This window comes from Bufo bufo, chromosome 6, assembly GCF_905171765.1.
Source record: "Bufo bufo chromosome 6, aBufBuf1.1, whole genome shotgun sequence".
Taxonomy (NCBI): Eukaryota; Metazoa; Chordata; class Amphibia; order Anura; family Bufonidae; genus Bufo; species Bufo bufo.
In genome coordinates this window covers 106,282,376-106,297,960 of record NC_053394.1, presented here as the reverse complement: position 1 = coordinate 106,297,960, position 15,585 = coordinate 106,282,376, and the positions used below count along the sequence as shown (strand labels likewise).

The window sequence follows — 15,585 nt, the reverse complement described above, 5'->3', positions numbered from 1 at the left end:
GGCAGTCCGCATGTGTTCGCAGGCGAACACTGCGAACTGGCCATCACTGGTGACGGGTTCCCTTTAAGATTCTTATGACATAACAGAGAATTTTCTTATCATCTTGTAAATGGTGACATTAGGAAAATTTCTAAATTTTGGCAATGCTTTGTGCCTTATAGATACAGTAGATATAAAGTAAAGAGGACACCCTCAGGGTATTTACTTACAGCAACCACATAGCGAGGTCTGTATTGTAGAGTCCCAAAGAGACCTAATATGATGACTACAATCTGCAGGAAGTTTGCCAGGATCGGGGCCCATTGATATCCCAGGAAGTCAAATACCTGACGCTCTAATGCCGCTATCTAAAAAAGACCAAAAAAGAAGAGATTAGAATAAAAGCAGAAACATAATAACATAAGATCAAGTAACCTAAGAGAAGAAATGCAATTCTATCTTAAAGGGATTGCCTAGGATTTGAAAAACATGGCTTATTTCTTCGTAAAAAATGATGCCGCACCTGTCCGCAGATCGTGGGTGTGCGTGATATTGCAGCTCAATCCCACTTGCTTTAATATAGAACAGAGCTGCAGTACCACACATAACCAGTGCACAGGTGTGGCACTGTTACAGGAAGAAAGAAGCCATGTTGTTACAAACATGGACAACCCCTTTAAATTCCAATCAATCCTTTTATAGTCGGTATGCTGGGCAACAACCAATATGGCTGTCATTACACCTCTCACAGAGATGGTCACCTGGCTCCTGAATGCTACGTCTGACTAGTTTTGCAGCAATATGGGAGCAGAGTACAGTATGTATGACTATATAGAAATAAAACAGGATGTCCAGCTTCCAAAAAAGACGTAGTTCTTTATTCCAGTGTCACACAGAATAAAAAGATCCAACACAGCAAGCAAGTCTACATGTTTCGGAGGCTCTAATACTGATTCTTAGTCATGAATAAGGATCAGTATTAGAGCATCCCAAACATGTAGACTTGCTTGCTGTGTTGGATCTTTTTATTCTGTGTGACACTGGAATAAAGAACTACGTCTTTTTTGGAAGCTGGACATCCCGTTTTATTTCTATATAGTCCTAAACTGGTGCCTTTTCCAAGCACAGTCCTTGCTTCCATCTCAAGATTGATCAGGTGAGCGCAGCCCACAGAACTTTTTACCAGTATGTATCACTAGTTACATAAAAATATATAATAAAATAAAAAATGTTTAATAATGTAACATGTGTAAAAATATAAAATGTTTCCATAATGAATTAATTAAAAAAAGTAGTAAGAAAATGGATAAAAATATAAAATTAGAAATGATAAAATACATGTAAAAAAAAAAAAGAAATAATAAAGGGGGAAAAAAATTATATAAAATGTAAAAAATTAGGGCGGATTCTCCATTCTAGGTGATCATCACCCTTCTAAAATTTTAGAATATAAGCGGGTGACACAAGGGCTGGCAAGTTTGGGGAGCAAATGCTATGATCAAGCAGGGTGCTGACGTGAGTACACTGAGCGGCTTGCCTGCCTCGGGGGCACATATTTTTGATTGTTCTTATTATCAGGTTTGCCCTTGCTTAGCAGTGGCCACTGTGTATGCCAATTACTCCATGCAGAGCAATGCCCTTGGGAGCTAGTCACCGCTTGTGTACCCAGCCGGTCAAGACCTCTCATTGCGCATGATGGATGTGTGCGTCCGCTTTCCTTGTAATGGATCCATCATCCTGTCTTGGTGCCCTTGTGCATTAATACAAGATAGATTCATCACCCCGCTATCTGATACCTTCCTTAAAATATCCGCCAACAATGCCTCCAAAATCTCTGCAATCAGGACAGGATTGGCTGGCACTGCCAGGGCTTGCTTTCTGCATGTCAATGGTAAGAGTGACTAGGAGGGGGTGTTGTCTACCTCTGTAGCGTACCTGCAGCGTAACCGCTTTTGTTTTAATTGGTTTGTCCCCCGCTGGGGTTGCTATGGTAACATTCCTTTGGGGGTCCTGCAATTTGCGATTTGTTTTCCAGTATCCATTGCACTAAACCAAAGGTCATGTGTGACAGACGCTTTAACTCAATGCCGTGGTTAACCCCTTGCTGCGGGACAACTAAATGTTTGCATGAACATAAAGTAGGATGGCGCAGAGAGGCGATATATCTACCTGTACATAATCACCATAATATATTCAGGACTCATTAACCTTTACTCTGCGGGCAGAGAATCTGAACCCTGTCACTCATCTCCGTATGCCACTCGTGTAGCGGGTATTTTATGGACCAATCTATATAAATTTACTGGTTGAAAATGAACAATTCAGAAACAATTTCAGTCATAGGAGAAAATTCTACTACAAGTACAGGTTCAAATTCCACTTCATAGGAGACAATACTAAGGTAGTTATATTCTTGTACATAGGAGGCAGTATTATAGTACTTATATTCTTGTCCATAGGAGCAGTATTATAGTATTTATATTCTTGTGCATAAAGGACAGTATTATAGTAGTTACAGCATATTCTTGTAGCTAGTGGGCCCAGTGGCGTAGGGATCGCCATAGCAACTATAGCAGTGGCTATGGGGCCCTACGCCACTGGGGGCCCGTCCGGGCCTCCTTCTGTTGATTTTATTTTATTTTTTTAACACACACACACTACAAACAGCAGCCAGGCCCGAGCCGCGGACCGCCCGCCCACTACACTAGTGTAGTGGGCGGGGCGTGGGCGGTCCTCGGCTCAGGCTTGGCTGGGGAGGAGTCAGGACACGCAGGGCCGGGCCGACATAGAGGCTGGGGAGGCTCCAGCCAGGCCACTGAGTAAGGAAGATCCGATCATATTCTAACCCCCAGGCGTTCCCATGGTGACGGGGACGCTTGCCTGGGGGTTAGAATATACCATCGGATCTGAGTTTTCACGCTCTCAGTGGGGAGGCTCCAGCCAGGCCACTGAGTAAGGAAGATCCGATCATATTCTAACCCCCAGGCGTTCCCATGGTGACGGGGACGCTTGCCTGGGGGTTAGAATATACCATCGGATCTGAGTTTTCACGCTCTCAGTGAGAGCGTGAAAACTCAAATCCGATGGTATATTCTAACCCCCAGGCGTTCACATGGTGACAGGGACGCTTGCCTGGGGGTTAGAATATACAGGGCCACGCCGCTCACAGGAGCACATTTATAAACTAATTAGTAACTTGAACTTTAATCATTGACAGTGCTGAATGCTGATCTTTTTACTTGCATTGGATACCTTACTCTGTCTTAGCTCCGGTAACGGTAACAGCAGGCAGTGCGGGGGGTGGCGTTCACTCACTGACGTCACACGCCTGCTCCTCCCACTAGGCGGCGCAGGTGCGTGACGTCAGTGAGTGAGCGCCGCCCGCCCGCACTGCCTGCTGTTACCGTTACCGGAGCTAAGGTATCCAATGCAAGTAAAGAGATCAGCATTCAGCACTGTCAATGATTAAAGTTCAAGTTACTAATTAGTTTATAAATGTGCTCCTGTGAGCGTCGGGGAGGGGGATCTGTGGATGGCACTATTTAGGGGAGGGGGATCTGTGGATGGCACTGTTTAGGGGAGGGGGATCTGTGGATGGCACTGTTTAGGGGAGGGGGATCTGTGGATGGCACTATTTAGGGGAGGGGGATCTGTGGATGGCACTGTTTAGGGGAGGGGGATCTGTGGATGGCACTATTTAGGGGAGGGGGATCTGTGGATGGCACTGGGGGGGATCTGTGGATGGCACTGTTTAGGGGAGGGGGATCTGTGGATGGCACTGTTTAGGGGAGGGGGATCTGTGGATGGCACTATTTAGGGGAGGGGGATCTGTGAATGGCACTGTTTAGGGGAGGGGGATCTGTGGATGGCACTGGGGGGGGGGGGCCCATAAAATTATTTTTGCTATGGGGCCCATGCATTTCTAGCTACGCCCCTGCTAGTGGCAGTATTAAAGTAGTTATATTCTCATACATAAGGGACAGTATTGTAGTAGTTATATTCTTTAGAGATGGCCTTGCGGTTCGCCCGGCGGTGGAACTTTGCTTGTTCGCGGTGCTCACAAGAGAGGAAGAGGAGGGGAGTTCAGAGGGAGAGATGGAGCAGCAGATAGGGAGGAGAAGGAGGAGAAGCAGGCAGAACTTACAGTGCACAGGAGGGAAAAAGCAGACTGCTAATGTATCTGGAACGAGCCATTCAGAATGCACGGTCACATCTGGCACTCCTAGGACGCCGGCACATGGCTCCGCACAGTGTGGGCTTTTTTTTAACGTGTCCGCTGCTGACATTAGTGTTGCCATCTGCAGCCTGTGCTGGTAACACATAAGTCGCGGTAAGCCCAACACTCACCTAGGGACGACCGCCTTAAGAAGGCACCTGGCCTCTCATCACCGAGCCCAGTGGGAGCAACACCGTCAGAACCCACAAAGTCACACTCCCGGTGCTCCACGTCCGGCCTCTTCTCCTTCTTCTCCTCTCTCCTCCCCATTGTCCTCCACGTGCCGTCGTCGCGTTCATCTGGCAAAAGGCAGGCTTCCGTGGCACAAATGTTCGAGCGTAAAAAGATGATGACGCCGGATAACCCTCTCTTGCCCAACGGCTGATCACTGGCTTGTCAGAACTGCTAGCCCACCAACTACTGCCATATAAGCTGGTGGACTCGGAGGCCTTTAGAAAATTTGTGGCCATTTCTCCCAGAAGGGCATCCCGAAGCTGTATGGTCATGTTCAGCGGCAAGTGAATGTATCTCTGGCACACAGTGTCGGTGCCAAGATACATCTGACCACAGACATGTGGTCTAGCAAACACAGGCAGGGAAGGTACATAACTTTTACTGCCCACTGGGTTAACCTTCTGACGGCCGTCAAGCATGCAACACGTGGCACCCGTTTGGATTTGGTGTTACCGCCACAGATTGCATGCAGGCCTGCCTCTTCTTCTCCGTCTCCTACTCCATCCTCCATCTCCTCCTCGGCTGACTCCTCCTTTTCCACTGCTACCGCCTCTTCCGCTGCGCCCCCCAAACTCCCCAGAACCTATTCGACGTGCCAGGTGAGACGTTGCTATGCTGTGCCGTGGCTGTTGTGCCTGGAAGCCAAGAGCCACACCGGTCCTACACTCCTTTCAGCTTTGCGTTCACAGGCCGATCAGTGGCTAACCCCGCTCAATTTCACAGTTGGTAAAGTGGTGTGCGACAACGGTGCCAATCTGCTGAGCGTGCTGAAACAGGGCAAAATTACACACGTGCCGTGCATGGCCCACATGCAGAACTTAGTCGTGCAGCGATTCTTTGCCAAATACCCTGGGGTCAAGGACATCTTGCGGCAGGCCAGGAAAATCTCTGGCCATCTTACACCACCTGCCCGTCAGACGTCCGATTTGTGACTGCCCGAAGCGCTGGAACTCCACCTTGTATATGCTTGATAGGCTGCTCCTGCAGAAATGTGCAGTTAACGACTACCTGTACAAACTCTTCGGCAGGACAGTTTCTGGGGAGCTTGTTTTTTTTCACCGCGCCAGTGGCTGCTCATGCGCAACACATGCAGACTTTTGTGGCCATTTGATGAGATCACAAAACTGGTCAGTCGCAGCCAGGGCGTCATCAGTGACATCATACATTAAGCCTTCTTTCTGGAGCGTGTATTGTGTCATGTCATTGATCAAGCCGTCGAGGAGCAGGAAGATGAGGAAGTCGCAATGCTGGATGAATTCCCAAGGGGGGCTACTCCATCTGAGACAAGTCAACAGGAGTCTGAAGAGGAGTCAGAGGAGGATGGTGCCAGGGAAGAGGAGGAGCAAGAAGAGCATGCTTTAAACTTTTCTGGGATCCCTGGTATTGTCCGTGGCTGGGGGGAGGAGACCGAGGACGACATTATCCTGGACGAAGAGCAGGAGCCAGGACACTCCACTGCTTCCAGTTTAGTGCAAATAGGGGCCTTCATGCTCCAGTGTTTGAGGAGGGACCCCCGTATAAAAAGCATAAAGAGCAAGGACCAGTACGGGGTGGCTACATACTTAGACCCCCGGTACAAACACAAAATGGCGGACATGTTACCAGCATCACATAGGGCTGTCAGAATGCAGCACTTCCAGGCTTTTCTTCGAGAAATGCTGCATTCTGCTTTTGCGGGCGCTGGCAGAGGAATTTCCGCTCACAGAGAAACAGTTGCGGGTACCAATCCAACAGCGCATGCAAGAAGAGGGCGGTTTGAAGATGTATTGGTCACTTCGGATATGAGATCATTCTTGCAGCCAACCCATCGACAGCTGCCCTCCGGATCCAGCCTCAGGGAACGCCTAGACCAACAGATGTCTGACTACATCGCGTTAACGGCCGATGTGGACGCTCTGAGAAGCGAGGAACCCCTGGACTACTGGGTGTGCAGGCTTGACCTATGGCCAGAGTTGGCACAATTTGCTATGGAACTCTTGGCTTGCCCCTCGTCCAGTGTCCTGTCCGAAAGGACGTTCAGCGCAGCAGGGGGGATCATGACCGATAAGCGCACTCGCCTAGCTCACGACAGTGTGGACTACCTCACATTTCTAAAAATGAATGAGGCATGGATCTCGGAGGAATTCAACACATGTGACGAGTCGACCACGTTTAACTGAATTTACTCATAACAGCCTACAAATATCTGCCACCACCCAGAACAAATAATGGTCCCTGTCTTAGGTAAATACAGCCGCATAAAAGGCCTCTTCTGTCTGTTGAATGCCTAATGTTTTGGGCCTCGGAGGAATTCAACACCTGTAACGACCACGTGTTTCAACTATTATCATTAGGATTTTTTTCAAGAGAGGGGATTTCGTTAGCCATGTTTTTAATCCAATTTTATATTTTTAGTTCTTTTAAACATATTTATTTGACCTGTATTTGTACTAGCCTTCAGTAAAATTGATATCCATTAACCATCTAATAGACCTGCAGCCACATAATCACTTTCATTTTTTCTGTACGCTGAATGCATAATTTTTGGGGCCTGTAGTCCACTGGCCTGCTGTAAAATTGATATCCAATGACCGTGTAATCTACCTCCAGCCATATACTTACTTGTTCTTTTCATTCTGCTGAATGCATAATTTTTGGGGCCTGTAGTCCACTGGCCTGCTGTAAAATTGATATTCAATAAACGTGTAATCTACCTCCAGCCACATACTTACTTGTTCTTTTCTGTACGCTAAATGCATAATTTTTGGGGCCTGTAGTCCACTGGCCTGCTGTAAAATTGATATCCAATGACCGTATAATCTACCTCCAGCCACATACTTACTTGTTCTTTTCTGTACGGTGAATGAATATTTGTTGGGGCCTCGGAAGAATTCAACACCAGTGACGACCACGTGTTATCGAATTTCAACTATTATCATTAGGGTTTTTTTCAAGAGGGAGGATTTCGTTAGCCATGTTTTTAATCCAATTTTATATTTTTAGTTTTTTTAAACATATGTATTTGACCTGTATTTGTACTGGCCTGCAGTAAAATTGATATCCATTGACCATGTAATATACCTCCGGCCACATAATCACTTGATCTTTTCTGTTCGGTGAATGCCTAATGTTTAGGTTAAGTGGCCTACAGTGAATTTTTTATCCATTGACCGCATAATGTACCTCGAGCCACATAATCAGAATTTCTTTTATGTCAGGTGAATGCCTAATTTTTAAGGCCCGTACTCCCGTGGCCTAAAATAAAAAATTTCTAGTCTCCAACAGGGCACAATTTCCCTTTAAGACGCATAAAAATGTCCCCTGATTAAGATACATATTTTTTGTTGGAATTTTTGTCATTGATCACCCTCTAATATGTCACTGTCCATGTTGTGGGACTATTTGTGCACTTCTACTAAGTATTTAGTGGCTGCACATATGAGCTGAAGGTTTTTCAGGTTGGCCTGCCATTAAAGTGAATGGGGCCCGCAGCGAACTTGCGGTTCGCGAACATTTGATCGCGTTTGCGAACCGTCCCGGCCGATGTTCATCCATCACTATTCTTGTACATAGAAGCCAGCATTATAGTAAGTATATTCTTGTGTATAAGGGTAGTATTATAGTAGTTATATTCTTATACAGCAGAGGCAGTATTATAATTAGTTATATTCTTGTACATAGGGGAAAGTATTATATTAGTAATAATCTTGTACATAGGGGCAGCATTATTTTAGTTATACTATTTTACACAGGGGCTGCATTGTAGTAGTTCTATTCTTGTACATAGGAGGCAGTATTAACGTACTAATATATCCAGTATTTTAAATTTTTATTTCACCGTACAGCGGATTTACACCACAATTGTCGGACCAATTAGCGGGAACAAACGTTAGTACCAATTTGCCTGTGTAAGGGTGCCACTGACCACCTGATGAATGAGCAAAATGCTCGTTCATAGGGTGAATTAAAGGGGTTCTCCGGGCTTTTAATATTTATGACCTATCCTCGGGATAGGTCATCAATATCAGATCGTCGGGGGTAGACACCCGGCACCCCTACCGATCAGCTGTATAAGGAGACGGCGTGTGCACTGTGCACTGTGCACGTGCCGTCTCTCTTCCTGGTCACTGCTGCTTTGCCATAGACATAGCAGCAGGAAGAGATACAGGACACCGTGCAAGCCATCTCCTCATACAGCTGATCCTGAGCATAGCTCATCAATATTAAAAGCCCAGAGAACCCCTTTAATCTTTTATGCAGCACATTAAATAATCGTTTATTGGCCGCAGATCGTGCTGTGTAAATCTGTAAGGGATTGTGCTGTGTGAAACACTGAATCTGTAAGGCCCCTTTCACACGGGCAAGTTTTCCGCGCGGGTGCAATGCATGAGGTGAACGCATTGCACCCGCACTGAATCTGGACCCATTTATTTCTATGGGGCTGTGCACATGAGCGGTGATTTTCACGCATCACTTGTGCGTTGCGTGAAAATCGCAGCAAGCTCTATATTGTGCGTTTTTCACGCAACACAGGCCCCATAGAAGTGAATGGGGCTGCGTGAAAATCGCAAGCATCCGCAAGCAAGTGCGGATGTAGTGCGATTTTCACGCATGGTTGCTAGGTGACGATCGGGATGGGGACCCGATCTTTATTATTTTCCCTTATAACATGGTTATAAGGGAAAATAATAGCATTCTTATACAGAATGCTAAATAAATGAGGGATGGAGAGGTTAAAAATAAAAATGATTAAACTCACCTCATCCACTTGTTCGCGAAGCCCGGCTTGTTTTCATTAATCTTCTTTGATGACCTGGGAGCAAAAGGACCTTTGATGATGTCACTGTGCTCATCACATGATGCATCACATCATGTGATGGACCATGTGATGAGCGCAGTGACGTCACTAAAGGTCCTTTTCCTCCCAGGTCATCAAAGAAGAAGAATGAAGACAAGCCGGGCTTCGCGAACAAGTGGATGAGGTGAGTTTAATTATAATTTTTTTTAACCCCTCCATTGCACCCGCAAGTTTTTCACACTGAATCCTGACCCATTCATTTCAATGGGTCTGTGTACATGAGCGTTGTTTTTCACGCATCACTTCTGCGTTGCGTGAAAATCGATGCATGTTCTATATTCTGCGTTTTTCACGCAACCCTGGCCCCATAGAAGTAAATGGGGCTGCGTGAAAAACACATTGCATCCGCAAGCAAGTGCGGGTGCGATAAGTTTTTCACTGATGGTTGCTAAGAGATGTTGTTTGTAAACCTCTGAATGCAATCGCAGACAAAACTGACTGAACTTGCTTGCAAAATGGTGCGAGTTTCACTGAACGGTGATGGATCATGTGATTGGACCATGTGATATGACATCACCACAGGTCCTTTAGCCGGCAGCTCATGATTAAAGTAGTAAGAAGAGACCGGCAGCTACGCGATCAAGAGGAGAAGGTGAGTTAATTATTATTATTTTTTTAACCCTCAATTGACCACCTACTAAGCATTCTGTATTAAAGAATGCTATTATTTTCCCTTATAACCATGTTATAAGGGAAAATAATACAGTGAATAGACTGTCATCTTAACAACCATGCGTGAAAAATCGCACTGCATCCGCACTTTATTGCGGATGCTTGCGATTTTCACTCAGCCCCATTCACTTCTATGGGGCCTGCGTTGCGTGATAAACGCACAATATAGAGCATGCTGCGATTTTCACGCAACGCATAAGTGATGCACGAAAATCACAGCTCATGTGCACAGCCCCATAGAAATGAATGGGTCAGGATTCAGTGCGGGTGCAATGCGTTCTCCTCCCGCATTGCACCCGCACGGAAATCTCGCCCGTGTGAACTCAGCCTTACTCTTCTCCTGTTGAGGATTGTAAAAAAAAAAAAAAATTCTAAATTTTAGGCAACTCTTCCATGATCAGTCTCTGAGTGACAACACACAACACTGAATTAATAGGGTCCCTTAGCAATAATATGTCACACCTAGCCTACACATTCCCTCAAGAGTGGGAGAAAATGCTTACAGAGCAATATATACCAATTTGTCAAAACATGAAAGGTGGCTGCACACTGTGCAGATCTGTATGCAGAAAATCCAGAAGAAATCCACACAAAAAACTCACATAAACCCGCACAATTTTTATAATTTTTGGTGAATTTTTTATCCATTTTTTGTTGCGGATTTGATGCATATTTTCCGCAGATCCCCCCTTCTATTGCATAGGATGAAATCCGCATAAGAAAAATCCACGCAGCAGGTCAATTTCTGCACCTAAGAAAAAAAGCAACGTGTACATGAGATTTGTTTAATCACATACACATTGCTGGTACTGTATTAGGCTACATGCACACGACCGTGCCGTTTTTTGCGGTCCGCAAACCGCGTATCCGCAAAAAACAGAAGCCGCCCGTGTGCCTTCCGCGATTTGCGGAACGGAACGGGCGGCCATTGATATAAGTGCCTATTCTTGCCCGTTTTGCGGACAAGAATAGGACAGGTTATATTTTTTCGCGGGGCCGCGGAATGGAGCAACGGATGCGGACAGCATGCGGAGTGCTGTCCGCATCTTTTTGCGGCCCCATTGAAGTGCATGGGTCCGTCAAAACGGCGGCTCGGATGCGGACCCAAACAACGGCCGTGTGCATGAGGCCTTACGCTGTGTTTTTTCTGTGCAAGAATCAACACGATTAAAACGGCATGTAATCCGCATCGTGTGCAGGCACCCTAAAACCGCCTGTCCATTACTGTGTAGGTCAAGCATGCCACTATAGACCTACACATCCTCCTGCCTTCCTCTACTCCTCTCCCACCCAGCCATTGCTTCCAAAAACTTTATGCCAATCGATAGATGTTAACAAGGATTGACAAAAGCTCCCTATTCCTCCTTTAAAGAGGTTCTGCAACAGATAGTATGTACAGAAGGAATAATATACCCTCTGCTGTAACCTATTAAGAATATGAGAAAGCTGTGACGTCTTGATCTTGTGAAGTTATTTTAGGTGGCATGTAGAGATTGATGCTTGTGGGTGTAGAGAGAGGGTGATACCTCAGACCACCGGCACAGAACAAATCCATTTAGTAACACAAAGCTTCATGCATTTCTCACGGTCTGTGTGAATATCCATCGATGAGTAAAGAAAACCCTGGGGCCTTCCTGCGTCAGGCAGGAATTTAGACATATCCACGCCACAAGCCAAGTACCTGCTCAAAATACACAAAGAGAAGAGGGCCCATGTGAAGATGCCCGTCGCTGCAGTGAAACAGACATTGGACCTTGTGGGGTTTCGCTCTGGCGCAGTACAGAGGCAAAATACAAGTTCTTAACTCAAAACATCAGTGTTTATTTACCCTTGAGGCAATTGCAAAAAACAGCATGTAACTTTGCAGTCTTGTTGTTAATTCACACACAATGGGAAGTTCATATAACACAAGTCACCTTGCTGGCAGTTCTGCCTCCAGTAGTCCACAGCAGGCTTTAGGGGGCCTGTTTCCCCAGCGTGCAGCTCTCAGCCCTCCAGCACGGCACAAAGCCTCAGATCCCAAACAGAGACATCTCTGCTGAGCCCAGCTGCCTATTTAAGGACAGCCAGGTGCTGCCAAAACCTGGATCGGCACTTAAACTCCGGTCTGGTATCTGACCTCACTTGGCTGGAAACCAGCCCAGCCACACATGCTGGGAGGAAAATACCTGCCTTGTCAGACACAACCCCTCACTGTGTCACAACCTGTTGTATTGCCTAAAACTTCACGTGTTTCAGGGTCCAGGTTCTTTATGGTAGTACTAGACTGCTACCAGTTGACCACACTTCTGGTCTGCTGTACCCACTAGTTGGAATTATCGTACGGCATAGTTTACATTATTGTTTCTATAACTGGTGGCGGTTAGTACTTAAATGTTCCCTACAAAAACTCTGACAGCAGCATGTATAAGGGCCCGTTCACACAACACTTCTAAAAAGTTCTAACTTCATTTCAATGGGTAAAAAAACTGTGTGGAAAAAAGAAGCACCATGCTCTATCTTAGAACGGAATCTTCGCCGGTTCTCCGTTTGAAATGAATGGGAAGCCGAAAAAATTGGAAGCTGAAAAAAAAAGGTGGGCTAAAAACCACACTTAAACCATGCAGAAAATCAGCGTGTTTTCAAAATCCGTTGTGTGAATATCCCCTAATGGTTGAAAATCTCCTTGTTCCTCTTACAGCAAAAGTCATATTCTTTAGTTACAACTTGTTGCGATGGATCGACGTTTACCCTGTTGTGTTGGCAATGCCACCTAAACTAAAAAGTTATGTAAATGTTATCGATGTGAGACACCAGCGAGTAAAGGGTAAAGTGTAATTGCACTATTGTGTATAAAATGCCCTGTGTACTTTGGCCATGGTACTGAGATGTATATTTCTGCGTGCTGACATCACAAGTAGCCTGTGACTGGGTTCTGTCACTACTAGTTGTATAAGACAGGAGGTTGATGGCCGCTGAATAATAAATTAATGTGAACCATACTGTTTATTGTGAGAGATATTTTAAGATTAATGTGTATTGTACTGTGTATTGAGGAGAAATTGCACTGTGAACTGTGGCAGCAAGGGGTTAACTGCCAGAGACACCACAATAGCTGAGCTGAGTTAGAGGTCAGTGGAGTGGTCATGAAAGCTCTGACATACATGGCAATGCAGTCACAGCCTCGTAGTCAGAGATGCAGGCAGATTAAACAGTAAGCCAGCAATACTTCTGTCAGCTAGCAAGTGGAGGTGTCAGGCACTAGTCAAAAGGGCAAGGAAAGAGCAACACAGCTGCTAAGCACCACAGTTGAGAATGGTAGCCTGCTGCCAGAATAGCAGACTTATGCTTCCTAACTCCTGCACCTTATTTACAGGTAAAGACATGTAGAGAAGCCAGGTCAGGACCATAAAGACCAGTAATTCTGCCATAGTGTTAGCCACAATGTCTGTGTCACAAGGGGAGAGATAACACAACTAGTGGGAGACTTATAAATTGCAAGGATAGAGAGATCACAGGCTAGGAGTCCCTTTCCATATTATGCAGTGGTACGGCACAAGAAGAGATTGCCATAGCCTGTAAGGCAGCTAGAGACATTTACCTGCTACCAAGCTAGAGGAGACTCCATCTAGAGTGAGGGCACCCTAGGAGATTGGGTGCAACGTATCCGTTAGTTGGGAATTATGCGAACCACTCACAGACCGAACAGGTCCTTCTGTAAGATCTGACCCCTTTACAAGCACATAACTGGCAGTGTTGTCATAGGGACAAGTGTTTTTTTTACAAGGCAACTACAGTTAATCCCCCTGAGGAAGCGACACAAAACACGTGTTGGGAAATACGTGTGCACTATATTTGGTCTGTATTCTTTAACTATATGTGGATTGGACTTTATCAATTGTTTACTATATTTTGCACCATTTATTCATGCGTTGTCTATTTCCCCATGTGATATATATGACTCTTGCCCGATACAGCATCCACTTTGTGGATTGTGTGTCCTACGGATTATATGTATTTTAACTAATATTTTTCCAATAAAGATGTTACTACTTTTTAAGACTTGACAGCAGTTGCTATTTTGATTGGTGTTCTCAGCTGTAGGTTTGCGCCTGCACTTAACCACCTCAGCTCCCCTAGCTTAAACACCCTTAATGACCAGGCCACTTTTTACAATTCTGCACTACACTACTTTCACCGTTTATTGCTCGGTCATGCAACTTACCACCCAAATGAATTTTACCTCCTTTTCTTCTCACTAATAGAGATTTCATTTGGTGGTATTTCATTGTTGCTGACATTTTTACTTTTTTTTGTTATTAATCGAAATTTAACCAAATTTTTGCAAAAAAATGACATTTTTCACTTTTAGTTGTAAATTTTTTTTTTTTAAAACGACATCTATATATACATTTTTCTCAAAATTTATTGTTCTACATGTCTTTGATAAAAAAAAAAATGTTTGGGTAAAAAAAAAAATGGTTTGGGTAAAGGTTATAGCGTTTACAAACTATGGTACAAAAATGTGAATTTCCGCTTTTTGAAGTAGCTCTGACTTTCTGAGCACCTGTCATGTTTCCTGAGGTTCTACAATGCCCAGACAGTAGAAAAACCCCACAAATAACCCCATTTCGGAAAGTAGACACCCTAAGGTATTCGCTGATGGGCATAGTGAGTTCATAGAACTTTTTATTTTTTGTCACAAGTTAGCGGAAAATGATGATTTTATTTTTCTTACAAAGTCTCATATTCCACTAACTTGTGACAAAAAATAAAAACTTCCATGAACTCACTATGCCCATCACTAAATACCTTGGGGTGTCTTCTTTCCAAAATGGGGTCACTTGTGGGGTAGTTATACTGCCCTGGTATTTTAGGGGCCCTAATGTGTGGGAAGTAGTTTGAAATCAAAATGTGTAAAAAATGCCCTGTGAAATCCTAAAGGTGCTCTTTGGAATGTGGGCCCCTTTGCCCACCTAGGCTGCAAAAAAGTGTCACACATGTGGTATCGCCGTACTCAGGAGAAGTTGGGCAATGTGTTTTGGGGTGTCATTTTACATATACCCATGCTGGGTGAGATAAATATCTCGGTCAAATGCCAACTTTGTATAAAAAAATGGGAAAAGTTGTCTTTTGCCGAGATATTTCTCTCACCCAGCATGGGTATATGTAAAAAGACACCCCAAAACACATTGCCCTACTTCTTCTAAGTACGGCGATACCAGATGTGTGACACTTTTTTGCAGCCTAGGTGGGCAAATGGGCCCACATTCCAAAGATCACATTTCGGATTTCACAGGGCATTTTTTACACATTTTGATTTTAAACTACTTCTCACACATTAGGGCCCCTAAAATGCCAGGGCAGTATAACTACCCCACAAGTGACCCCATTTTGGAAAGAAGACACCCCAAGGTATTTCGTGGGCGCAAAGGGGCCCAAATTCCTTTTAGGAGGGCATTTTTAGACATTTGGATCCCAGACTTCTTCTCACGCTTTAGGGCCCCTAAAATGCCAGGGCAGTATAAATACCACACATGTGACCCCATTTTGGAAAGAAGACACCCCAAGGTATTCAATGAGGGGCATGGCGAGTTCATAGAAGATTTTTTTTTTTTGGCACAAGTTAGCGGAAATAGATTTTTTTTCTTTCTCACAAAGTCTCCCT

General features: G+C 44.9%; 1 protein-coding gene across 1 annotated transcript in view; it reads right to left on the bottom strand.

Annotated features, from left to right (window-relative positions):
• The window catches only part of NKAIN4 (sodium/potassium transporting ATPase interacting 4), a 66,376-nt gene that overhangs the window by 29,418 nt on the left and 21,373 nt on the right, over positions 1 to 15,585 (bottom strand). Inside the window, exon 2 of the mRNA XM_040435961.1 lies at positions 210 to 347. Within this exon, the coding sequence (XP_040291895.1) occupies positions 210 to 347 (138 nt within the window). The remainder of the gene's footprint in view (positions 1 to 209; positions 348 to 15,585) is intronic.